We start from the raw sequence: 26,664 nt of genomic DNA, 5'->3' as shown, positions 1-26,664 counted from the left end.
AGTGGAGCGACTGAGCGGAGCACACACACGCATAGAGCGGGATAATGCGTGTGTGAAAGTGAAACCTGAGCGGTGAACTAATTTTCGGCAGCCGAAATTTCGGTGCATCTCTAATTATTGGCGACATCAAAAATGGATATTATACAATAGATGCTTTTTTTGAACATTTTAACAATATAAAAATATTAAAAAATTAAAATGTATTTTTTTACACGGCACCCCTGCTCTCGACAGACGGCACCCCGGTTGGGAAACACTGCTCTACTCCATTAATGTAAAGTCTCGTTGGTGAGAAACCACTTGACGGTTACGCAAGATTTGTGGTATGCAAACACGGTGGTCACAGCCCGGGGAGCTCGATGAGGAAAAAGGTATCGGTTTACAGAGCTCGGCCGCAGATTGAACCAAAGTCTTTTATCAACACGGTGAGCAAAGGGAAGATTTTGAAAGCAGAAAGGTGTGTGGGTGCCCTCTTGCCCAAGAGTCTGTGCTTGGTTGGTTGAGGACATTAAGAAGTTTTTAGATCTGGTCACCTGACTGTGTGCTTCTCAGGCTGTGAGGTCAGGAAATCAGAGCCGGCAGGGAAGTAGCTGGCCCTGTGCCGTTCTCACAGCTGCTGTGCGGCCTTACACACTCGTATACTCAACTCACTCGCCTCTGGGACCGGACTCCAGGAGTGCAACCGCACACTTGAGGAGAACCACTCATGTTGCTTTTTGTGGTCAGATCTTACTGATGCTGCTTAAGTGTGTGCAAATTTTATTTGGTTGCTTCTGTCTTATTACAGAACGGAGAACCAGAGATGGATTGGTGGATGTGACTGCTTTTCCCTGAAGCTCTCTGGTTATTTTATAAAACCTCTTATTTCAGTAGCATCTATGTTAGTAATTTCCGGCTTCCCCCCAACTGTCCACGAGAAATTATGACTAATCCCACTGTGTATGCCCCGGGAACCCCTTATTTGTAGGCATACTGTTTGGAATCTCAAAGTCCCCTTTGCAGCACTCTTGATTGAGGTCCTCTTCCAGCTCGGTATCTACCACGTCTCCACGGAAGAACAACTACATGCAGTGTTCTATTGACCGATAGTCAGGAAAGGATTAAAACAAACAGCTTGGACGTTTTGTGGGTGCTGCTTGGATCACTTTACAGCAACGGACATGCCTCTAGACGCAACTGCTCCAGTTTGTAGAGAAGCTGCCAGTCTTATCAGTTTCAAGCAGAGGACAAGCATTTTAAACAGCTATCCTATACGAACTAATTTGAGCTGGGATTAAACTAATTGGATTTTGTGACCGAGTTATTGTCTTAAGCCATGACCCTGTGCCCCCTGTCTTATGGTAGCTAAGAAACAATAATTAAAACCCTAAGTCTGGGAGCGCAAAGACATAATTCTGCCTTTGCCTCGTTGTGTTTTATGAAATGGAAAATGTTAGTTTTATGTTATGGTGTGGCTTGTACCCCAGTGGTTAAATGTAGATTTACTGCTCCAGTGTTGGGTCGAGGAACTGCTCCCATCTGTGGCATGGGGTCTAGCCACCCAGCGTGGAATACGACACCCTGGGTCCCAGCCAGAACATGCACCGATCAGACATACATTAACACCAAGCAACACAACAGGTGAGCAATCAGGCCCTGCTGCAAGCCAAGAATACAGGCTCCAAATATTTGTATTGACTTTCTTTTGGCCTATGGCTCATATAGTCATGACTCTGACTAAGTTTGGAGTTTTATATTAATTCTGTCAAAAACAATTGTTTGTTTATTGGCACAGAGTTACGTCTCTTTCCCAAACGATGTCGCAAACTGTAATTTATGTTTAGGGACTGATTGGGAGATTGCATAGTTTAACGCTCGGGGTGCTGTGGTCTGGGACTCTGGAAGAGGCAACTGCTAATTGTTGACAGAAGCCATGGGCAGAGGAAAAGAGACAGACAGACAGAAAGAAAAAGCGAGTAAGTGAGTGAGAGAAAGAATGAATGGGCTCTGGCAGCAAGGTTGTGGACTGAAGCTTGGTGTTTGGTTTTCAGGAAAGAGTGGATTCTTGGGATGTTCCCCAAAGACAAACGGCGGTGCTGAGCAAAGCCCATAAACCAAACACGCTCCCTCTTTTAAGAAAAGAACTCTAGTCACTTCTCAATTGCGCTTGTTATGTGGTTTACCAAACCAAGTTGGTTGGAAATGTCTTGTCCGGTAGAGGAATCATATTTTTTTGTTTGTTTTTCCCAACTGATAATAAGGTTCTGCATTTGCTCGCACTGATTAGAATATTATTCATTTAAAACAGACCCGACTTTCCACTTCCCGTCTTCACGCCTTCTTGATCTCTGTCACAGATGCTCGACAGGAGGGCACATCTGCTTTCGCTAGCTTCACGTGCAAATCCCGCTCGGCAGTGTTGTTGTGTTTTGCTATAATTTAGCAAATAACATCAGTAATGATTCAATTGGGCATAAAGTCATTGGGTGACGGCCTGTTTGCCATCTGTTTGATGGGATTACTGTTTCTATGTAATTAAAAGTGTGACCCGTGGGGAGGATGGTGGAAGGCACGAGGCTGAGTGGTACACCCGCTAAAAGGAGGAGGAGGGGCGGCCTAAGTTCAGCACTAAAGATAGTAGGCGCAACAGAGCGCTGCAGAAGTGCCAAGCTCTTTACATGGATGTGCACATGTGTGTCAAACCCCTGGCTCTTTTAACTTCAATTTAGTTGAGTTGAGCAGACACCCAAAGTCTGAATGATCCCTGTGTGCAGGCAGTGTGTCGGAGAGAGGTGGGGATGCGGGCTCCTGCTTTTACTCTGATTTCACCTGGGGTTTTGTTTGGACTCTTGAGCCTCAGTTTCTCTTGGACACTTTCCAGAGACTACAAGCCTGGCTTTTTTCAAGGCTCCCTCAGAACTAAAGTGAAAGGGCCTGGTCAGGCCTGGAATTGGATTTCAGATTTGATCTTGTTGTGCGTACTAAACAGAACATTAAAGGCAAGAACATGGTACCTAATGAGTGGATACATGTCTGGGTGTGTTTGAATGATGCATCCCTGTCACTGCCAACAACAAATCAACAACATCCTTGTTTCTTTTTTTATCTTTTATATCTTTATGCACATACTTAGATATACTATATGTATTTTTTTGTTTTTATTAAAATAATAATAATAATTAAGATGAATATATATATATATATAAATTGTAAACTATTATTATTATTTTAATTGTATTAAATGCTAGTAATAATGGTAGAACTATAACAGTGATTATATAAATAATAAATTGTTTACATATTTTATTGTGTGATATTTTTTCTGCAAAAGTATAAAAGTACAGTAGGCTATATAGTACAAAAGTAAAGTATATCTATGTCTCTCCAATCCTATATTCATGCACAAACAGGATGTGGGTCTGAAAAAGACATCAGAAAAATAACTAGAAAAGACAGGATGGCGCGTCTCGATCATTCCGTCTGGCAGAAAAATAAAGTTTGGTGAAGAAAAAAAATGCTCAAACAAACAAAAATAACTGGTTTAATTAGCATGGCAGGCTATGGCGCTGACTCGGTGTGGTTGACCGGGCATGACCGAGGTGGCACTGGCCATGGGCATAGGGCCAAACGTACAGGGAAATTACAGGGTGCCCAGGCAAGAAATAGAGCCAGTGCTGCCTCCCTCTCATATTTCGCCATATCTCTAGCATAGCTACATATTTTAGCATGCAATAACCCTTGGCCTGTTTTCTGGACCTCTTTGTCTTTTCCCCCCACTTCATTCTCTGTCTGCTTTTCTCATACAGCCTGTTTATTTATGCCTTTTAGACCTTTTCTTACTTTCTCCTCCCCTGCCATTCTGTCTTTCTCTCTCCTCCCAGTGTGCACTCTGATTACCTCTCCAAACTGGCAATAAGTTGATTGCTTTACAGAGATGATGTAAGCCCTTGCCCTAGGGTACATCAGGTTGGCTTTCGCCTGCTTTATCTTGTAAAGCCTAAATTAACAGCTGGTTTGGTTTGAGTTCTTCTGGATCTGACTAAAGGATTAGGCCTCGTTCTCATGTGAGTCAATCTGGTTTGATTTATTGCAGGTCTATCAAAAAAGATCAATGGAGGCCCTTTTGAAAGTAAATCCTTAATCGCTCTTTGCACTTACGTGTCATCATTGTGAGTTTTCTTTCCCTCTCTCTCTCTCCCTCGTTCTCATTCCCTGCCTGTCTTCCTCCGGCTCTCTTTTCTCTTCGCCTTTTTTTCCGTCTCATCTCGGGAACACGGCGATCAGGAGTGTCAGTGGTATTTTGTTGTTATACGGGATGGATTTTTTTGCTCTCATTAGCCGTCCATCACCGCAGCTCAAATTGAAGCCCAGCTTTGCCGGCACAGGCCCCGATGGTGACTCGCTGCGTATTTTTATCGCAGCGTAAATCTACCTATACGTGTCTACACATCCCAATGCCCGCAAAACCTAGGGATGAATGCAAGTATAATCATTTTAAAACATGGGCCCTCATTTTTAATTTTTCTTACTGGCAATTTCAGCTGTACTTTGCAATCAGACTGGTCAAGAGTGAACAAGGTGCACAACTAAATGGGGCCTTTCTCTCTAAAGAGGAGCAGCATTTAAGTGTATCAGTTCACTGTTTACAGAAGTTCCAGCATTATTTTACGTGTTTGTTTGTTTTGTTTTTTTTCATAAGGAAAATAATGTAAAGTTAAATATTAAGTCCTGAAACAGAACACACAGGTCTTAAGAAACATTTTGAACTCTACCGTTGCATTTTAGAATTGTGATGTTCATAGTCTGATAAACTAGTGAGAGGTGGTGCAGTCCAAAAGGCCAAAGGTGTCTGGCTGGCACAAATTTACATAATGACAGCAAGTGCAGCAGCAGCAACCCTTTCCAGATGACCTGGAAAGTGAAACGGGATCTGCTTGTCTTTAATATTCCTCCCCTCTCATTCTCACTTTCTTTCACTTGTTTCTTCTCTCCTCCATTCTTTTAACAACAGGCCTATTATCCACGCTAATTTTTTTCCTCCCTCTCAAGGCCATGACTCTTAAAGAATCTGGTGCTGGAGCGGAGACACTGGCATGGCCTGCCTGACGGGGAGCCACACACACACTCTGACCCACTACGACCGGTAACGGTGGTCAGAGACAGTATCTGTGTGTCCGTTTGAGAAAAGGATCACGTATGCTGTTTTCAAACACAGGTGAAGGGGAATGAGTAAAATGGTCAGGATTGGAGTGCAGTATATATGATATTGTTGTGTACAACCTAGTGAATGTTTGAGAATTCAAGGTCCAGAGAAAATGTGACTTTTTCTTTTCCTCATTAAGTGATCCTGTACCAAATGATACACTTATGATCTCAAGGACCTGCAAAAGCCGCATATAAAAGTCCTTAAAACTGTAGGGTGTCCTACAGTGATTTTAGGTTTGAGAAGGATCATTTTAGTTAATGAGTTCATTCATTTTGTTTATTTCAATGAACCTTTAAAAAAATAATTTATTTGTTTGAGTAATCACTCCATGCATCATTTTACGTGTATTATTTGATTGTGAAATGAATATTTAGTTAAAAACAATACACTATAGATGTTTTCAAATAAATTAAAGTACAAAAATAAAAATTATTCACTGATTTGTTCGCACAACCACTCCAGTGTTTACAGTAGCCTCTGCAACATTTTACAGTTTTTTTTGGTAGTGTCATTAATATCATTAATATTTATCAACTCATAGATGTTTTCAAATAAATTAATTTCAAATATAGATTCAGTCCAATGCTCATGTTTTGCTATTTTTTTTAAAAAACCTTTCAAAAGAAAACTTATCAGGCATATTAAACATCAGTATTCCTGCAGCATTTCTTATGTTTTCAGTACCGTCCCCTATTCATTCTTTGCAGACACAATTATTTTGTATTGTGGCGTGTGTGATTCTGCATGTGTGTGTGGTGCTGAGAAAAGCTCAGGCAGATCGATGTCAAGTTCAGTTGTGTCCTCCTCCCTGGCTGGCAGAACAGGGCCAAGGGGCCGAGTAGGCAGGAGGGAGTGAATTAGGGTACGTGGGAAGGAAGGGCTCGCTGTCAGCCAGACAGACCTCTTAATCTTATAGCTCTGGGGAAAGGGTGTGTGTGCATGCACGAGTAGACCTATATTTCTGCATGTGTGTGTGCAAAATCTTCAAGCAGGGGTTAGTTGGTTTAAACACACCTCAGCTGAGCCTATTGTATCCATATGTGTGGGTCTTGTGCCTGTCTTTGTGTCGGTTTGTGAAAGACAGCATTTTATATGGCCAGTGTTTGCTGTAAGTCAGACGTCTTATTGTATATTTATGTGAGTATGACACAATGTATGTGAGGGAAAGGGGGTGGAGTAGTGGATCTATCGGTGAGGTATCATACACATTTTGCACCCACAAGCCTTAGCCTTTCTCTCGGCACGCCCTCATTGTTTTCAACACTTCACTGTAAAAGACCCAGAAAGGAGTGATTGCATCACCTCAGAGTTCGTTAAAGTAAAGCACACTATTTAGCCACATTCCATACAAGCCTGCTGTCTCTAGCTTGCATTCCCACCCTCCCTCTCTCTCTCTCTCTCTCTCTCTTTTTGGCATAGACTTTTGCATATATCACGGGCTGCCAGGCTAAGAGCCTGGGACTTCCCCACGCCACACTCCAAGCCTTTGATCCCTTGCTTTGGAGGTAACATCAAAAGGAGAGGCATAGAAAGGCAGCTACTACTGTGAAGTTCAATGTTCAACTTGATGGCTTGGCTGAGGGCTTTTTTTTCTGTGCTTCTTCCCCCAGCTGACAAAAACACACAGTTTGTAGCCAAGGCTTTTTTTCCAGTGCATGTTAACCTTTATAGAACACATCTGTAAAAAAACAAAACCCACCCCCAAAACCATATAAATCTGCAAGTCCGTGTCTTGCAGCCTTGCATGAAGGAGGCTTTGGAAATGGAGCCGGAGCATTGTTAATGCAGCGTTGCGATGAGTTGCATCAAGTAAACAAGTAGATTGGAAAGAGGATATGAGGCAGAGAAGCCGGCTTCATGCAAGTTCAGGTGCACACGTCATCAGCAACTGTCAGTCTGTTATAGGGTGAATCAAAGCTTTGTAGGTTGGTTTTCAGCGCACTATTACTATGAAACAAATGATTATCAGATTGATGTTGTAATTGAATCATTGCTGTTTATTAAGGTCATAAAGCTGCTATCAAACTAGAATTTCACCTCGTTCATGTACATGCAAACACAGGACAACAAAAACTCAAACTCAAGTGAAGAATTATTTTTTGATCGGCACATCGGAATGTAGAAAAGTAGAGTAGATGCTGTGATTTCACATTTTGAATTGGTATTTTTTGTTTATATATTTTTAATTCATGTATTTTAAATATTTATTAATTTTTTTAATATTGTATACTCGCAAGTTGTTCCAAATCATTTCAAGCGGTAAGCTTTCACATCTCTTAAACTTAACGTCATAAACTTAACAATAAACATGCTTTATTTTAAAAAGAGTTATTAAAAGCACATTAACTGCGAAAGAGACTGTTCTCCAGGTGTGTTCTGTGCACACGCTCCGAGGCGGCGCTAACACCAACAAGCAAAGTATGTGGAGTTTCAGGAACGCGCATAAATGGTCAAATATACGCAATAATATGTCAAAATGTCTGTCTTGCCGAGTATTTACATAAAGACTCGCTTAAGTTATGTCTTAAGTGAACATAAACAATTTGGAAAGAAATCGGATGCATGTCGGTATATTAGATCCGTGCATTCAGTCTTAAAGAGACAGCAGCCTAATAAACCTACTGCTGTCTGTATCATTAGTGTTAATCAAACAACAAAAGACAGATAAAATCACTCACTGCTCTTGAATGAATCACTTTATAACTTTAATAAGAAGCAACGTATATTTGATTTATACAGTGATGCAGTGTTTTTAAAGTTTAACTCAGGCTTTAATGTCCATTTTGGTTGTTTAATGCAATACTGTGTTTTAAATTGTTCAAATAGTTAGCCTAAAGTCATAGGCTTGTTCCACTCTGGATATTCTCAATAGTACATCTCAAAATTGGGAAGATCGCAACTTAGATCGTGGATCGTGATTTTGTGTGACAAGATCGTGATATGATATTTTGGGAAGATCGCCCACCCCTGTTTTGAATGTAACGTGCGTTCCCTTCGAACTGGAATCATGGCAGAATATCAAGTGAAGTCCACTTCGCAGGGCACTTGAATAGAACAAACCTCTGAAGTGATGAGAGAAACATACAAAATGTTCAGAGCGGCGGGTCGCGAGGAACAGGATTAAGAACCGCTGCTTAATAGCACTGCGTCCCAACAACTAGGTGAAAACGTAGCGCTAAATCACCATTCAGCAGACTCAAGCCACCACCGCACAAATTAGTTAGCAACTTGTGTCTAACACCGCTTGAATGCAGCTGCCTGAACAAGAGACCTCCTTACTGAAGTGAAAGGGTTGGCTGGTGTCACTATCTCACGAACGCAGTGGCGGATCTCCACCAAATTCGGATGATCCCTTCAGCTCGAGGAGCCCTCTCAAACGCCGCCCTCCGCATGTTGGTAGCCCCACAGGATCGCCAGATCGGTCGGTGCTCAACCGTGACTTTTAACTGCCCGTAACTCCTGGACCCTGGGGGCTATCGACGTGGGGGTCGAAAGGGGGCCTCGAGACATACACTCGATTCGGACTTCGAAAGGGCTTCTCGAGCTGAAGGGATCCCCAGAATTTGGTGCGGATCCGCCACGCCATTACGGAGATATAGCCGTTCAAATTTTCAATGGTATTCCATACACTTTAGCTTTAAAGCGTTTCATCCAGATCGCCAGCAGCAAACAATGGAGCGCACTCTGCTGGACAAACGTAATCAAATGTAATTACACCATTTACAAGCATTTTATCTGCGGTTTATGTTCTGTAAAAAAATGTTCATATCGGTGGCATATCGGCGGCATATACGCCGATACCAATATATCTGCGACAGCCTCATATCGGCCGATAAAATCGGCAAAACGATATATCAGTTGGGCTCTACGGTATAGCACAGGTGCATCTTATGCATCTTATGAATAGACCTCTTAGTATGTTCAGACTTTACATGTCTGGCATGTGTTATTGTTTAGCTAAGATTAGAGATGAATTTTCACACTCATCCTGCATTAGTTTCAGCTGCGTCCAGTTACAACTAACTCTAATCACCACACGTGCACACAGATAGACAAAAAGAAAACCTGCAGCTCATCTGTGCAGAACTGAATCGATCATTAGCGAGAAGGGGGTTGCATTGAAGACCTTTACCTGAAAGCATGTTTCTGCTGGAGCTTTTGGATTTGAATAGAGCTTATACACTGTAAGTTTATTTTTGCTTATCCTTGTCCTAATGCCCTGTCACCCCTCTGTTTGTGGTTCCAGAAGATAGGTCTGTGGTTGGCCCAAGAGAGACACAGAGCCAGAGAGAGTTGCTTAAAGAGTGCATTAGGGCTGCACGATAAATCGCATGCGATATTTAACCTATCTGTACAGTAAAGCTGATCCACTGCCAAGTGTGTTTGTGTTTAAATATGAGCTCCAAAGTCCAAACTCCTTGCCAACCCAATGTTAACTCAACAGGACCTATGAGCAGGCACACCTACCACTAAGCCCTGCGCCCAGGCTGAAGATCACATAGCTGGTAAGTAGGTCACTGTATGAGATTCCACAGGGTAGAAATGAGACCTCTCTTGGTGTCGGAACACTGCATGCTGTGTAATGTGCAGCTCTTGGGTGTGTTGCTAGGCCTTAGCTGCCTGTATGTCTCATTATGGGCCCTGCTGGAGGAGACACCAGCCACGAAGACTAGAGCCTGCAGGGCTATTTATAGAGCACTCTTTAAGGGGCCCATAATCACCCAGAAGAGAAAGAGAACAAGAGAAAAAAAAGAGTAGAAGCAGGGGGACATGCTTTTTTGGGAAATAGTCCCAAAAATTTCTATTTCAAGAGTCTTGTTAAAAGAATTGTAGCCAACCATATAAAATGTAAACTTTAAGACCAAACAGAAGCCTCTCCTGTTGCCTTCCTCACAGCAAAACAGACATGACTATTGGCAAATGTCATATCACAAGATTAATATTTATGAGCTATAAACTGCTAAATTTTATGTCCTCTTCGTTTTTCAGATTTTTTCTAAGGCCCTTGGGTAGAAGGAAAACAGCATAGAAAAGACACATGAACTTGTTCCTGCTTATATAGAAATATTAATGGATCAGCAATCTATGTAGTATTCCTATGGTGTACAATTCTATGTGAGCCTACATGGACTTTAATAGAGGAACCTCATCACTCTGTCCAACTGTTTCCATGAGAGACGGTTTGTTTGTTTTACTGCCTCCTCAAGCAAGGAGGACTGCTGGACTTAAAGAGCTAGTCTGGCTTTGAGGCTTGGCAGAACTTCTTTATGGCCTTACTTCTTGGTAGCAAGGTTATTTTCGTAAACGAAAACTAAAACTAAGACGAAAACGATTGATGAAAAAAAATTTCATAAACTGAAATAAAATAAAAATTGCTAAATAATTCAAAAACTAAAACGAAACGAAACTAACAACAGTTATTGAAAAACTAACTGAAATAAAATAATAATTATCAAAAATAAATAATCGTTTTAGTAATCATTACGTTCTCACCCCTTGGCGGAAAAATATATGAGCCGTGTGGTGCTGGTGGTTTAGGAAAATACCTGTAAATGGCGCATCGCGCACGTGAGGTTATCTGACGGAGAGACGTAAAGCAGAGTCCTTCACGGGTCCTGTTTGGTAAACGCGCACCAGCAGTACTTAACAGAACGCTCGACCCGTTATCCAACAGCAGCACTAATTTAATTCTGTATCAGACCAGACTCGTTTGACATAAAGACCGCGAATCGCGACCCGAAACTGTTAAATGCGATTGCCGTTATTATTGAATTTCATTAGTCCCAGTTATGATTTATGTGCAGTTGTTCACGGAAAAATGAGCAAGACACGACAGTTACAATCCTACATATTAGAAACGATATTAAAATAAAACTAATTTAAAAATTCAAAACTATAATAACCTTGCTTGGTAGCATGTGCACATTAACACAGTACCTAACACAGTCTGATCACTTCAGGTGAATCAGCTGCTGTTTGACTAATACACAAGCCAACACCTGCTACGTAAACAGAACACAAGCGCGTCCATATGCGTCTCGTGCTACCGTGCTTGAGGTGCTGGATCAGATAATAATAATTTGGGAACTGGGAATGTTTTAGCTAAAAACTTTTTTGATCTGCCTCTTTAAGTGGAAGAGATGCTTGGGTTCTTGCATTACTATGGCACCAAAAAAATTAAAACTGTGTCTTGGAAAAAAAAAAAAAAAAAGCAGTAATAATAATAACCCCGAGACATTTTTCATTTTTTTTGTTAGTTATCCCTCTGAGGGATAGTAGAGATAGCTTAAAATGCCTGTCATTATTGTATTGACAGTTTTTATTCAGGTAGCTAACTACAAACATATTAATAAGATCTAACTTAATCATTTTTGTGTTTAAATTATTGTTCTGCTCCCATTATAGCACCCCTTGTGGCAGTGCTGCGAATTCAATGTGCATTCATGCAGTTTTGCACTATTTCGGAACAATACATGAAATCAAGCTTGTTTATCGCTAAGCATCCATGTTCAATTACTTTTGTAGAGTATGCTTCAGGCATAAGTTTCAAAAGATGCCTGCCTTGTCAACTGTTTGGAGGATAGGTTTTAGAGGCAGGGTGAAAGAAAAATGTCAGTGGGAGTTTATTATGAAGAGGGCTAAGGAGAGAAGCGAGGGGCTAGAGGAGATCAGGATGGGGTCTCTGGCTCTGTGCTGTCAGAGTGCTGAGAACCCCCCCAGCGGTTCCAGCTTTGGAGTAAATATGGGCCCTGCGGACCCTCTCCCGCCCCGGGGCACACAAACCCCAGGCCTGCCCACATTCCAGCTTTATTTTCCTGGTTGCAGAATGCCTCAGGCAATCTGAGCTGGTGGGGTGTTCTTTTCTCTTTTTTTCCTTTATTTACTCATAAAATGTGTATTAGAAGAACTAAGCAAGTGTGAAGAGCCTTCGTGTAGACTAACTTTCAGTTTCATCTAGTCTTGAGCTACTCCTCCTCCTCTTCCACCACCTCCACTCCTAGCCCCCACCTCCAGCATGCTTCCATCCATCCAAAATGAAGGCTATTTGAATGTTTCAAGCAAACATACAAAGACAGACAGACACACACACACACACACACCCAAACACACCCAAACACATTGTTTCTCTCTTTTTTCTCGCTCTCTCTACCTCTCTAGAGATGGGAGTCTCACAGATGGGCACATCCCTTCTCTTTGGATCAGTGAATTTCAAAGAGCCTATCTGGATCATTATTATGTCCTTTCCCCCAAAAATTTCTCCTCTTGAGAGAGTGAGTGTATTAAGTGTTTGTCTGTATGTATCCATGCTTGCCTGTTCCTCAGCACCTGTGAACAAAACAATGGGCTTTTTATTGTTGCTTGTTCAGTGGGAGTGGTATTTATCACAAATCTTATGCAAACTTGTGTGGTTCTCAATGTGAACCTAGTAACAAGCACTTGTGAAAGCCTTTTAAACATTCTTTTTAGATTCTAAATTAGTGTTGCCGCTTTTATTTACAGAGAAAGGAAATAACAAGAAGATGGTGGGACCAGGAGATTACTTGATCAGCACTCGAACTTGGGTCACTGTGCAACATGTTAGAGCTTGCACACTACCCAGCAGGTCACATCTGATCAGTCAATTTCAGGTGTCATAGTCTAAATAATGTCTTGTTTTATTCTTGCAGTCAGCGAGAGGTCATTCTCTCACACCCTTAGATCATATGTGGACATGGTGATGGTTAGGTTAATATTTGGATGCATGTGTCATGTGTGTTAGTAGCTGCATATAGCCTTGACCCCTGTGCACAGATGGTCTGGGATCTTTTGGGCCTTATTGAGCATCTCTAGTGGGGAAACTGGCTCACCGAGTGCTTGCTGGACCCCCCCTTCCACCCTTTTGTTTTCAGGTTTCCCTATGCACATCGTTAATGTGGCTGGAATGCTTTCTGATGCATTGGTTCATCCCATGCTGGAAGGCTGAAAATAGATCCACATATATCTCTGACAAAGTAACAAAGTTGTGGAAAAGCCTTTGCTCTTAATCCAAAAACAAATCATACACATAATTTACATAGCTTAAATTTGGTTATCATATTCAGTTGTGTTTGCTCTTGTTTACTTACAGTTGCAAATGCTTCCATAATCCAGATGACTAGCTGTAGGCCTAACATTGTAAAGTGGATTTCTGGTTTGGAATGTTTTTCCATGAAAAGTAAAGGGTTTCTGCAAAGGTCAGGCTGCAAAATTCAGTTTAGGTGAAAAGATTTTGCCAGAAAACCTGATTAAGCAACTTCGGGTCTCTGTTGTTTTTTCTCTCTCTGTCTTTCTGACTCCCTCTCTCTGTTTCTCCCGGAAGTCTCCAGGCAGTAGAGGGACAGAGGGAGAGTTCATCCCTTTGGGAGGATTTAGAGGGCTCCCTTGTCTTTCACTTCATCAGAGACAATTGAGTCATTCATTCCTATTGTAGCTACGCTGAGGCAAGGCAGGAGAAGACGAGGCAAGACTTGAGGGTTTGCTAAAGGGTGGGGGAGGCAAAGGGGAGCCCCTGCTGTTGGGGCCCCAGGACAGAGTAAGCACTCTGGGTACGTCTGAAGGCTGAGGGGGAGGGTACTGAGTTCTCCGGAGCTCCAGAGCAATTTGTCACATCAGAATAGTACTTGAGTTACGTGAAAGGGGGCCTCCTAGCTGGAGAGTTTTTAGTAGGCAGAGAAGAGGCAGGGGGAGGTCAGAGGTCATGGCCTTCTCAAACCCAAGTGGTACGTCCGTCAGCGGGCCAGGGGTGGTGTAGGGGGTTGGGCTGTGAGGGAACACTGCTGGGACTTTGGCACTGGTCTAGGCTCAGCTTTCCTTGGCATGCTTGTAAAACCTGCAGGAGGGATTAGACCAAGGGAAAGGTCTGAAGTGGATACGCCTGTCAGAGTACGTGCACTAAGCTTTCAGCTCCCACACTGGCAAGGTGTCACCTTTCACCCCATCCAAACTAAACTGCATAGCGCCGGAGCACAAGACATTACCTGGTCCTACCTACCATGATATTACCTAGTCCTACATGCACACACATTTCAAATTAAGACTTATTTATGAATATTACATGTTATTTTTGCATTAAACTTGAGCTGATCCCAACAGGTTCTTAAAAATTTGGCATTCCTGTCCACCTGTCAACAGTAGGCTTCAGTATACCAGCAATTGTTTGACTAGTTGGAGGTGGGTATGTTCAATTCAAGGCTGAGGTAGGAGTCCAATAGTCCCTCCAGGCTGGACCACAGGACTGCACCCTGCTGTGAATCCACCTCTAATTAGCTCTGATTCAGTGCTATTCTTGAAGACACATGAATAGTCTTAAAACTACAGTTTCACTTCGTGGGTACTTGCTTAAATGGCGAGCCGCAGAATCAGGCATTTTTCTGTCTTTGGCAAAGAATGTCCTCCTAAGAAGAGTAAAATCTCAGAAGCCTGGAAAGGTCAAACAAACTTCACCGATAGGCCGTAAGAAGGGAAGGCGTGAAGCTGTTTGATTGGATAGAGGAGGACAGAGAGTAAGAGCTGAAAAGTTGACCCTGATTGGCCAGATCTGGTCAGACGTGGGAATGAATTTGATTCTGATTTGTGGCTCACTTGGGCCAAGTTTTTTCAGTTGATTTGGAGCCCAGTGGTTGATGTCCTGGCAGCATCGGAGACCAAGTTACAAGGCTGACTGACTTGTCAGAAGTTTCCTTTGGGGATCTGATGAAGTATAGCACAGCATGCATTAGTCCTAAAAAGAGGACAATTTTTTATGTAGAGTGTACTCTAAATTCATTTTTCATGTTATGGGCCCAAGACTGCATCCAAAATTGCGCCAAGGTTGAGAAAATGAGCCCTAGCTGCTGTCTACCCCACATTTCTTTCTATCTTTTTTTTTCACTTCTGTCCATCATTCCTCCTTCCTTCTGTCCTTTCTTCCTCCTTCCTTCCTTCCATCCTTCATTTCTTTTTTCTTTCCCATTCAACTTAAACGTTGCTTCCTTAAATATTTTTTCATCAGCCAAGCCCACATGCAAATCCACTCAACCCTCCAGTGTTTTAGCATAGATGGTTTGAATGCTTATTTGAATTTATTGTCATTGAACAGAGCAGCGGTTTCCAATGGTCACTTTTTTTTTTACCTCAAGTGTATGTTGCTGTTCAGGTTTCCCATAATAACAGCAATCAGGATCCAGTTAACCCTTGACCTGTGTAATACAACAGCCACACTTCAAGTGTTAGGAATGTGCAGACCCTCACACTTCTCCTGATGAGACACCCATGACTCAGATAGCCATAGAACCCTGAGTCCAAGTCACATGTTCACAATCAGCCGGTTGTTTCTAAGCCTCTATGGAAACAGGTTAAAAGTTCAGGGGTCAAGTTCACTTGCTGTGGGCTAATGGACTAAGGACATTAGGCAAACCGGTTTTAGGACAGTAACAGCAGGTTTGTAACGGGCCCCAGCATGTGATCTCTAAATGAGAGGTCACTCAGGCACATAGGGTACATGTAAACGGGTGGTCTGCTGAGCAGATCCTGCAGTCCATAGGTGAAAACAGACATATGAATTCAGACATATGATTCAGAGACTGTGTCCATCAGCAAGACTATATGTCAGAGTTCAGGGAGATATTAGAGGCAGAAGAAAGATGGAATGATATGCAGACTTCCTTTCACTGAGTCAGCTGGATAGGAAGCTCAGACTTTTACCTACAGGTAGGGTTGTGACGGTGAGGAAATTTTCCCACCGGTTAATCGACTCCCACAGCTCGGATTCAGCGCGAACTAACATGGCGGCGCCCGTCACCCGGTATAAATCAACTAACACGGTCGATATAAAGTGTTTAAACTACCAAATAGATTTAATTGCACATATTTCAGAATCGGAATATCAGATATTTCATAATATAGTGAGCATGTTTTTGAATATTTTGAATAAAACAGGAAAAACGAAATAAAAGCGATCCATGTGTCATACAGATCTATTGTGGCTGCGTTGTGTCACATGACAAGAATGACGCGTCACCATGGAAACAATAAGGCGATACATTTTAAAATAACGGTCGCCTAAAAAAAACTCACGCTGGGGGCTCAGCTAGAATATTTAAACTCACGTGCAAAAGGGTTAAAAGCGCCGTGCGCATTTTACTTTCACTTTTGAATTAGCGGCAGTTAGGCGTCAATTGCTTGAATGCAACAACAAAATACAACATTAAAAACTCACTTTAGCCTATATATAAAACATAAAACTTTCATTAACAAAACAAATACACCATGCTATAGGGCAGGCTATGCCTAACATAAAATAACAAATAACTTACATAAAGTTTCGTAGAACGTTTATTAGCAAAACGAGTAAGACAGCTTGGAGGCACGGCATACACCTTGATGTCAAGTAAAATAAATAAATGACACAAAGTTTAAATAAAGTAAAAATCAGCAAACAATGTGGAACCAATTAAATAAGAAACGAATGTTAAAAAAAACATCCAAAATCACCTTAGATAAACGGCAAAAGTCAACAGGCTTTTCAAAATCCAAAATATTGCCAAACTGGTGCTTTTGCATTTTGCTTCGAAACTAAATCATCCGCGATCGTCTTGTCTGTCTCACCTCACTCTTCTTGTCAGTCAGCTCGACTCACTCTCCTCACTGGAGAAATGAAATCTGATCTGTGATGCGACTGTCATTCGGCACGCTGCATTGAACATTGTTCAGTTCAGTTTTTAATTGTAGTGTCTGTTCTTTTACTGAACTAAATGATTTTTATTTCTATAAAAAATCAAAACGACGGTGGGGGTCGGTGACGCGGTGGGCAAGTGACTTAACCGGTGTTGCGGCTTAACACCGGTATCACCGTCAACACCGTCTATCGTGGCAAGCCTACCTACAGGTATGCATATGAATGCAATATATTTTGGGCATATGCCTTTTGCAAAGAATATGTTCAAAATCTGTTTGCATATATATTGAGGTCTCAAAAAATTATTTGATTTTACAGTTTAAATTAGGAGTTTGAAAATACCATGGAGATCTTCATGGTGATTGTGGTGATTATTTTCATCTGTTGGCTTTAAGAGCGATGTAAGGGTTCATGAAAGGGCTGTTTGCATGTGTACACCTCTGATAAAGTCCGGGTCAATCATTCATGGGGACAGTCGCTGCAGTGACTCAATGCCACACCCTTATTATGTGTACTGGTAAAAATGCTAAAGTCCGCCTGGAATTCCAGAGGCCAATAAAACATTTGTGCCTGATTAATACAGGAAGAAGAATGAACATATTCACCTGAATGCATTTGAGTGTGTGGTTCAAAATGTGCTGTTTTTGTGAATGACAAGCATAAGGTGTAAATGAATCGTAACACCAGTAGTTTCAATTTTCAAGAAGTTCCACCTCATGCATCATTCGATCTTGGATTGTTTTGACATTTCTTTTTTTGTTTACTTTTACTTTCTGTGTCACACATTTTTTTTTCTGATATTTTAGCTCTGTGTTTCCCTTTGTTTTCTGCATTGTTAACATGTTTTTCTTTTGTTTTTCTCCATTTTTTTCTTTCTGGCATCCAGTATCTACAGATGAAATGGCCCCTGCTAGATGTTCAAGCAGGAAGTCTTCAGAGTAGACAAGCACTTAAAGATGCCAGGTCACCTTCTCCAGCACACATCGTTGTAAGTAACACCCATGAGTCATTGCATTTACAAAGCTCTTTGTTCTACAGCACAGTCCATGAAAACCAAACTACTTCCAGTATCCTGTATTGTTGGGTTCTTTGGATCCTTACACTCCTCTCCTAATCCACAGCTGTCAGTTGGTCTAGTGACCTATAAAAAAACTGTAGATCAGATTGTGTTGGAATATTATATATCACATGGGTGCTTGTTTTGTAATGCGCTAGTCTGTCATATGGCTTCTTTGTGGAAACGAGGGTGAGATTTCAGTGTAGCTCAACAGTTTTTTCCCTTTGAATGGCACAAAGTGGCAGAGGGCAAGACTGTCTTTTTACAGTGGAGACGGATAATTAACGCCCATGCTAAGCATGGTTCAGGGAGTGAGTGTCTGGAGTAGAGATGCTATGTTTATTTTGCAGTTTTATACGCTGGATCTGCGAGTGCTGTTATCCATGTGTTTAACTCTAAATTTTTCACTCTTTTAAAATCTACAGACGATAAGGGCTTCAAGGTTAGCCACACGGCTGGGCAGAAATAATTTTACCATGTTAAAACATCACGTTATTGATTCCTTTCCTTGGACAATAGACCAAATTTGATTTTGGTTTTTCTATTGTGGTGCAGGAGTTTGGGGCTTCATTGCGTTTCCATAGTTACTAGAAACAACAGAGTGCCTCCAAGGTCTTTTTTAGGAATACAAGAGAATAATCCATCGAATCCAGGATAATATTCTGTCAGAGACATAAACACATTTTGAACATACTGGATTAAATTTGATTAGTTGTTCTTACTTTAAATAGGTGTGGGTTGTTTTGGTTGGTTGTTTACCATGTTATTGTGGTATAATGAGATTTAATATTCCCAGTTACCTTTAAAGTGGAAATTAAAATGGGAGTTTTTTTATTTTTAGTATGTGCCTATTGTCTTTTTGAGATACTCTTAAAAGTTGACAAAATAACTTTTAGCAACAAAAACAAACAACAACAACACACATTTATGCAATCTTTCTCTTCTAGACCAAAAGTAAAAAGTAGAGAATCATGGTTGTCTGTGACATAAACTAAAAACTATTGGCTATTTAAAGAGTTTTTTTTACATGTTTTTTCCACTTGTTGCAATTTTAGATAGACTACTATTAAATAGTTTGAGGTTGGTAAGATTTTTTTTTAAGGTTTTGAAAGAGGCTTGTTATTCTCACCAAGGCTGCATTTATTTAATCAAAAATACAGGAAATACAGTACTATTGTGAAATATTGCAATTTAAAATAAAAGAATTCATGTATTTTATTCATGTGATGACAAAGCTTCGAATGGTAGTGTATATATGCCACTTCAGTTTTAAGTATTATTAAAGTATTATTAAGTATTAAATAATTCCTAGGCTACCTGATGAATGAATTGGGAACACTACTAAAGAGCCATGTAATGCTTCACCTATTATATGCTAAACTATTTTTGCATTTAAATGTAGGGTAGCCATCCCATGTGCTTTTTTAAGAGAAAGAGAAAAATGATTGTCCTCCCTCTCTGAATCATTAAATGTGTGGGAGGTAGTTAAGAACAGGCTCAGGTAAATACTGCACTTGAGTTTTATCCCTCTGACTCATGAGGCTGTAAATGCTTATCAGCACAGAGCAGTTTTCTCTATTGCCTTTTAAAACAACCTACAGCGAGAGAGCAAGTATTCATATTTTGCTCTATATGGTATGTTTAGCTATTTAGCATTTACAGTCGTTTATTTATTTGGTTCATTCGTACGATTCGTATCTGTTTGATCAAGACCTAACATGGTATTTTGGATTATTTCTTCATCCTTCCGTCTTTCTCTCTCGCTTTCCCATTCGTGATCCTTCTCTCTTCTGCTGATGTGTGTTCGATTTGATGTTACCTTGGTTTGCATCATGCCGTTGGTGAATCTGTCTGGAGACAGTTGGTATTGTCAGGGATAGATAACTGTGGAATGCCCTGAGCGTTTTTTTAAAAAATGTTTTAACTCAGGTTGGCCTATATGCTGCAGTACGTGAAGGCCTTATCAATAAATTGTACCGTAAACAGTAGTTTCTCTTCTCTGTCAAATTGGAAGAACACCTGCCCACCTTGACCCATGGCTCTGAAGACGCCTGTCTGCCGTGGGCTGATAAGAGCGCGCCGATGTGCGTGAGATAAGGAACATAAGCCGAAGTTCAAGTGACCCAAAAGTCACCAATGAGAGAGATACAAATGCACAGGTGGACAGCGGAAGAGAGGAGGTGATACCGTAAAAGGATAGCATGGCAATGAGGTAGACAAAGTGAGAGCGAAGAAAGAGACACAGAGAGAGAGACAAAAAACAAGTCTAAAAGTGTAGCTAAAAGAGATTGAAGTAACACACAAGGCAGATGCTTGACATAAGTTGCATTCACACAGCAGCAAAATACAGTTGTCAGTCCTATTCTAGAGTGCTAAATATGGTTATTTTCATACACAGTTCTGTTATAAACTGCATTTTATAACCGAAGTGACTCTTTAAAATTGTTATGGCTATCACAAGAACAGAAAAAGGGCTTGACATGGATTATTTGTTCATATAGAAAATATACAAAAAACTCCTCATATAAATAGCTCAGTTTGAAAGTTGCCTGTGCATGGATGCCTGTTTCAGCCTCAGAGGAAAAAATACAGCAGGAAATCTTTTAAAAATATTAAATTAAAAAGTATTAAATGTATTGTCTTATATTATTTATTATTTTTAATTAAATGTTGTTTAAAAAAAAAAATCACATTATGAAAAATAAATCACGGTTTTGAGATATAATTTTTATTTTTATTTTTATTAATCTGAGGTGGAATCCAACCACTAGTTAGTAAGTACTGTTGTCAGTCTTAATGGGGTCATATGATGCGATTTCATTTTTTCCTTTCTCTTTGGAGTGTTACAAGCTCTTGGTGCATAAAGAAGATCTGTAAAGTTGCAAAGACTAAAATCTCAAATCCAAAAAGATATTCTTTATAAAAGTTAAGACTTGTCCACGCCCTCCTAAAACGCCTCGTTTAAACACGCCCCCACATGTATACGTCACTGTGTGGGAAGATTTGCATAACACCGCCCAAATGTTCACGCAAAGAAAGAAGGCGCGTCACACGCTTGAGGTATTCAGCCAATCACAACGCACTGGATAGCTGGCCAATCAGCATACACCTTGCCTTTCAGAACGATAAGCTTTGTAAAAATCGATGCGTTTCAGAAAGACAGGGCATAGAGGAGAAACAATAATGTACAGTATGTGGAAAATTTTTTATTTTAAAAACAAACAAGCAAGCCCTGTCCAGATTTAAAAAGTAACGCAAAAGTAACGTAACGCATTACTTTCCATAAAAAGTAACTAAGTAATGTAATTAGTTACTTTTTTTATGGAGTAACGCAATATTGTAATGCATTACTTTTAAAAGTAACTTTCCCCAACACTGATCTTTTTTTGTTACAGTCACATGTGGCCTTAGAGGTGCTACACCACACTGCTCTATGAATAGAGCACAGGAAGTGACCATCTCGTTTCTGTCCACGCCCATAGAAGGCAGTGCCAGGATGTTTGAAGTACTTAAGAGCCCCGCAGGGTTTTCAAAGCCTGTTAGTCCCACACAGTCAGCATGCATTTACTACCTGTTCACAAGTCATAAAGAACACATCACTGCAAAGTACCACAAGCCGTTTGTCCCACTGTCATCTCCACTAACTTTTAATGTGATTTGTAAAGCCCTTTCTTTATATAGACTGTAATATAGACATGACAATTCAGACAGGTAGACTGCGAAACACATGTGGTGTGTATTTGGCATCGGACAGAGTCTGAACTCAAGCACGGTATGAGCGGGGATCATGAGATTGCAATTCTAGTGGGAAGGAGTTGGAAACAACGGAACGATAGATATCCCCACATCTGTGACACATTGGCCATTCGTTCCAGGATCGGTTTCCTGTTCTCGTTCTCTTGCTCGACTTGCATGCACGCTGTCCGTCAGTGTTTTCCTGTGTAGCGTTTCTTGGTGTAGGCCATATATAAAACTGGTAAAGCCAGATGTTTGACTCACAGAATAAAATCTGGGCAGCTTTTTATTATGGTCAACAACTGTCTGCTTACACAGGAAATGTCAATTTCATTTTTTTTCAAAATTAATAAGTACTGATTATTTCACAGACAGAGAACTAAGGGGCAACTAATTAAAAAATAGATATAAAAAATATTAATACATATTAATAATATTACATATTATTATTATTAATAAAAAATTTTTTTTTGAAGTTGACTTGAGTTGGAAGTGCAATAACCATACCCAAGGCAAAGCCAGTGCAGTCATTTTGCAGGTCGGGTGACATACTAAATTGTTAGTGGAAACTGTGTATATGTGTTGTAAATTATTTGATCAAACTCATTTTATTCAGATAAAATCAGTGAAATAGAAGTTAATTGATTGCTGGCTATCTACCATAGAGTTTAAGTTCATATTTAAATGCTACTCTCTAAAATAATGCTGAGGCAAAAGGATACACTCACACACACAACCTCATGCAGGCGCACTACACAAACACATTGTCCTCTTGCTCCAAGTCTTGTTGAGACTGGACAATGTCTCCATTGTTTTCTGGGCTTTCACAGGCAGCAGGGGATGGCTGGAGTGTTAACTATTTCCCCACGAGGCCCCACAACAGTGTGCATATGCGTGCAAGCACTATGTGCAAGTGAACCAACAGCAGGAAAACGCGGGAACAGTGAGAATGTAGAGAAAGGAGGAAGAATATAAGGGGTGGAGCTTGAAAGAATAGCTGGAGGAGTCCTGGTCTGTTCCTGTATGGTAATTAGTATTTAGGAAGTGATGGAATGTGTTGTGTTTTGACAGAGCGGGACCTCCCACCTGAACCGCTGTACGATGAGGGCATGATTGCTGTTTGATGTCACAACACAAGTCTGTCGTAGCTGAAGTTTAAACCGTTCTTAAAGTTGAGTATTGAAATTAACGTTATAAATAAAGAGTAAAGTAAATTATTCACACAGATAAAGTATGCAGGACCTTTTCCCAGACTCCGGCTGAGTAGGAGTAGCATCTCAAGCTAGCACGAGGCCTGTAGTTTTTGCTGGGTAATTTGCTGCCTTTTTTTTCCGGACTGAATGGTGGTGCACCTGGACTGGCTTGACAATGGCTGGGAGGGCCAGAGGCATGCTGGGAAACCCCAGCCCCCTCGCTGTTAATGAGGACCCCAGTGTCACAGCCACAAGACACTGAACCAACTTCTTTTTTTCTCTCTCCTTCCTTTTCTACTATTTCTCACTTTTCTCGCGCCCTCATTCTCCGTAGGGCCTCCGCCTTTTCCTTCCCGTCATTTTTGGTGCTGTTTGGTGCATTGTGATTAGGGGTACAACGGTTCTCGGTAAAAAATCGAACCGTACCGTTCTCCACACACGGTTCGGCATACACTAGGACCGCGGTTCAACTTAAATCTGACAATGCATCTGTAATATGGTTTGTTAGAGTTCGGCTAATGCATGTTTCTGTTGATGGATACAAATTCTGGCTTCCCAATACATTACAAGAGCAATGAGAGAGAAAAAAAACCCAATACGTGGACAAACCAGTCACTCTTTTATCAATGCGAGTGCTTTATGCTGGAATAACTGTCATTTATGCCGTCATCACGTGTTGATAGCGCAGGTGAGACCTGAACAGCACACGTTGCTATCTGTGTTTAAACTAAACTCATTTAAGCCTTGCCAGTTTAAATATTAAAGAGCCAGAAGACGTGAACTCTGAGCGCGCAGTGAGAAGATCTGTGTGGTCGCTCATCCGAAGCGTGTGAACCTGCATCTCGGAGCGTGCGCAAATATTAAGCTCTCTGTGAAGTATTGTGTTTGAATGGACAATTTCACACAAAAATTATGTCAAAATGCCCGTCTTGGTGAGTATCCTAGCTGACATAGTCGGCTGAACGTACTGAACGTACTGAACGTTCTCTTAAAGTAACAGCACTTTCTTAATGTTAATCAAACCGCAACAACACGGAAATCTCTCACTGCTCTTGATTGAATAGCTTTTGTAACTTTAATAAGAATTCATCTTTAATTTATAGTCAAATATATAATGTTATTTTACATTTGATTTATTAAATTTCTGTACCTAAAAACTATGTTAGACCTACCTAAAAAAACTGAAAAGCACTGTTTATTTTATTTGTATCATTTTTCACTGTTTATTTATTTGTGCTGTTGCTTGTTAGATTATTTGTTCTTATTTTCTTTATTTTTATTTGACAATATACTTTTTTTCCCTAAACATAGCACATACCGAACCGTACAGAAACTGTGACTCTAAAACCGTGATACAAACCGAACCGTGAGTAAGTTGAACCGTTGCACCCCTAATAGTGATGTAACCCCGGCCTGTTGTATGTAACTGTAACCGGAGTTGTGCCGCTCCTGACAGGACCGTGTGAAACCAGTAGATGTCACTTGTCCTGAGACCTTTGCCAAATCTTGGAGAACATCTCAGCTTGTTCTCTTGTGTAGTGCATCAAAGGCCTCCCTGGAGCATTTCCTTAACCAAACTCAAGGAATGTCAACAAATGCTTTTACGAGGGACCTGGTGTCAAGGTCATCAGCCCTTCTGTCTTTTATATTGTTATGTAACCTTGTGAGTGCAGGATGCTCGCAACTCACAACTGTGTGTGTTCCAATTAACATGACAATTTGCAGGGCAATGTTTGAGATCTCTAATATCTCTCAAATAATAGTTTCTCCTAGACAGATTAAATGGAGCTAAAATGGTGACTTTAAAGGTCCCCTGAAATGCTTAGAAACACGCAGCGTTACTCTATGTAATGACTTGATGTAATTTTAACTGAAACAGGAAGACAGGGCGGGACATATCAAGCAGCCCCGCCCCTTTTTAAAATAGCCAATAGCGTTCGTTTATATCACAGCTTGGGCTAGAGCCGTTCAGAGCCATTGAGCTCCATAAAGCCGCATTTGACAGGGTATGCCAGCCACAATCTCATCCATATTGCTATAAAATATAGCATTCTGTGTAGAATTCAAATAGCTCCGATACATTTTGTGGTCTGCGCCGACTCGCGCATGTGATCTGCTCCGTGCTATCGTGTCTCTGGCCCGGAGCAGAGTGTGTGTGCGGTGCGGTGGTTAGCGTGACAGCGCGAATCCAGACTTCTTTTTTTCCTCAATGGAAAGCATATTTACACTGTTTGAATCGTTCCCTGTCCCCTATATAGTGCACTACGTGCCATTCACTATACAGAAAATACAAATTCTGTGGACAAGTGACCGATTTCAGCTGCGGCTTCAGCGTCTATTTTATAGTGTAGGGTCGGGCGCTTCGGATTCTAGAGAGCATTTGATTGGACAGAAAGTTTGATGAGAAGCTGAAGTACGATGTGACGTCAAAAAAAATAGTTGAGCCGTTTTGACAGAAGTGACGAACTGCAAGCTTTGAATGCTTATATCTTCTAAATGCGAATTTTGTCACTGTTTTGGAGCACACTGCCTTATAGATAACCTTAAGACTAACATATTGATACTAACACCCAAAAAACTTTAATTTTGGTTTCATGGGGACTTTAAATCTCAGATTTGAATCCTGAGATGTCCTGTTTAGTCTCCTTTAGAGTTTCAGAAGTGATTTTAACTTACTGTAATCATATTTGCCAGTGTTTGATTTGCTTAGATTGTCTCATTTTTATATTAAATAGTTATTAAAATTCTATGTTCTTTTCGATAAATATTTTATGGTATGACAGCTAAGAGGCCAAATGAATTTTATTTAAATAAATTTACGATAAATCTAAAAAGCAGTTGTTTTAAATGTTACAATGGAATTATGCATCCCAAAACTATGATGTACAGTATGTTTAATGAATATTCATTTTGAGATTTTTTACAGATTACATTTAACAGTGTTAGTAAATTCTATAATATTAGCATATTGTGCATACATAATTTGTTTCTGTTGTCTTAAGGTATTTTGGGAGGAACGTTTGAGATGCAATACAATTCAAAAGTTTGGGGTCAGTAAGATTATTATTATTATTTTTTTTTTTAGAAATTAGTATTTTTATTCAGCAAAGATGTATTAAATGTATCAACAATGAACGTAGACATCTATAAAATTACAAAAGACATATTTAATTTGTTTAAGTTCTATTCATCAAACAATTCTGAAAAAAAAGTATCTCAGTTTCCACAAAAATATTGTTTTGTGTTTTCAACATTGATAATAATTAGAAATGTTTCATGAGCACCAAATCAGCATATTAACTTGATTTCGGAAGGATTGTGTGACAATGAAGAGTTAATAATGACTGTTGAAAATTCAGATTTTTTTCCTCTGCGAAAAATTTAAGCCTAAAGCCACATCAGTACTCTTCTTGTCAGTCAGTTGATGTAGACGCTGCCAACATGCTAACAATATCACAACCTCAAATTAGAGATGCACCGATCGATCGGCCAGGGATCGGAATCGGCCGATTTTCCTCATGATCGGCCCAGATCGATGATCGGCCAATCAGTCTCACTTCTTTCCGATTCCAAGCCGATCCGTTTTGTTACCAGCGGCACAGGCAATAACGTCAGCCGCACATTCTCGCTCTCTTCTCTCCGACGACCCCTTCTCTCTCACATGTCTCATTCGCTCCGGTTAAATGTTTGTATTGCGCATTATTTTAGTCATTTCCACAGGTTTCGCACTTACACCAAAAGCGCGCGCACCAGAACTGATCAATATTAGTGGAGCGCACACAAGCCGCACTCAGTCTCAAACAGCTTGTGAGCCACAAAT

General features: G+C 40.6%; 1 protein-coding gene across 1 annotated transcript in view; it reads left to right on the top strand.

The window, feature by feature from the left end:
* Positions 1-26,664, top strand: part of LOC107684123 (transcription factor 7-like 2) — a 100,181-nt gene that overhangs the window by 15,766 nt on the left and 57,751 nt on the right. Inside the window, exon 4 of the mRNA XM_016480335.1 lies at positions 17,746-17,847. Coding sequence (XP_016335821.1) covers positions 17,746-17,847 — 102 coding nt within the window. The remainder of the gene's footprint in view (positions 1-17,745; positions 17,848-26,664) is intronic.

Source organism: Sinocyclocheilus anshuiensis, unplaced genomic scaffold (genome assembly GCF_001515605.1).
Source record: "Sinocyclocheilus anshuiensis isolate Anshui unplaced genomic scaffold, SAMN03320099.WGS_v1.1 scaffold553, whole genome shotgun sequence".
In the NCBI taxonomy this organism is placed as follows: domain Eukaryota; kingdom Metazoa; phylum Chordata; class Actinopteri; order Cypriniformes; family Cyprinidae; genus Sinocyclocheilus; species Sinocyclocheilus anshuiensis.
Note: the sequence above shows the minus strand (reverse complement) of the source record. Positions and strands in the feature narration are given on the sequence as shown.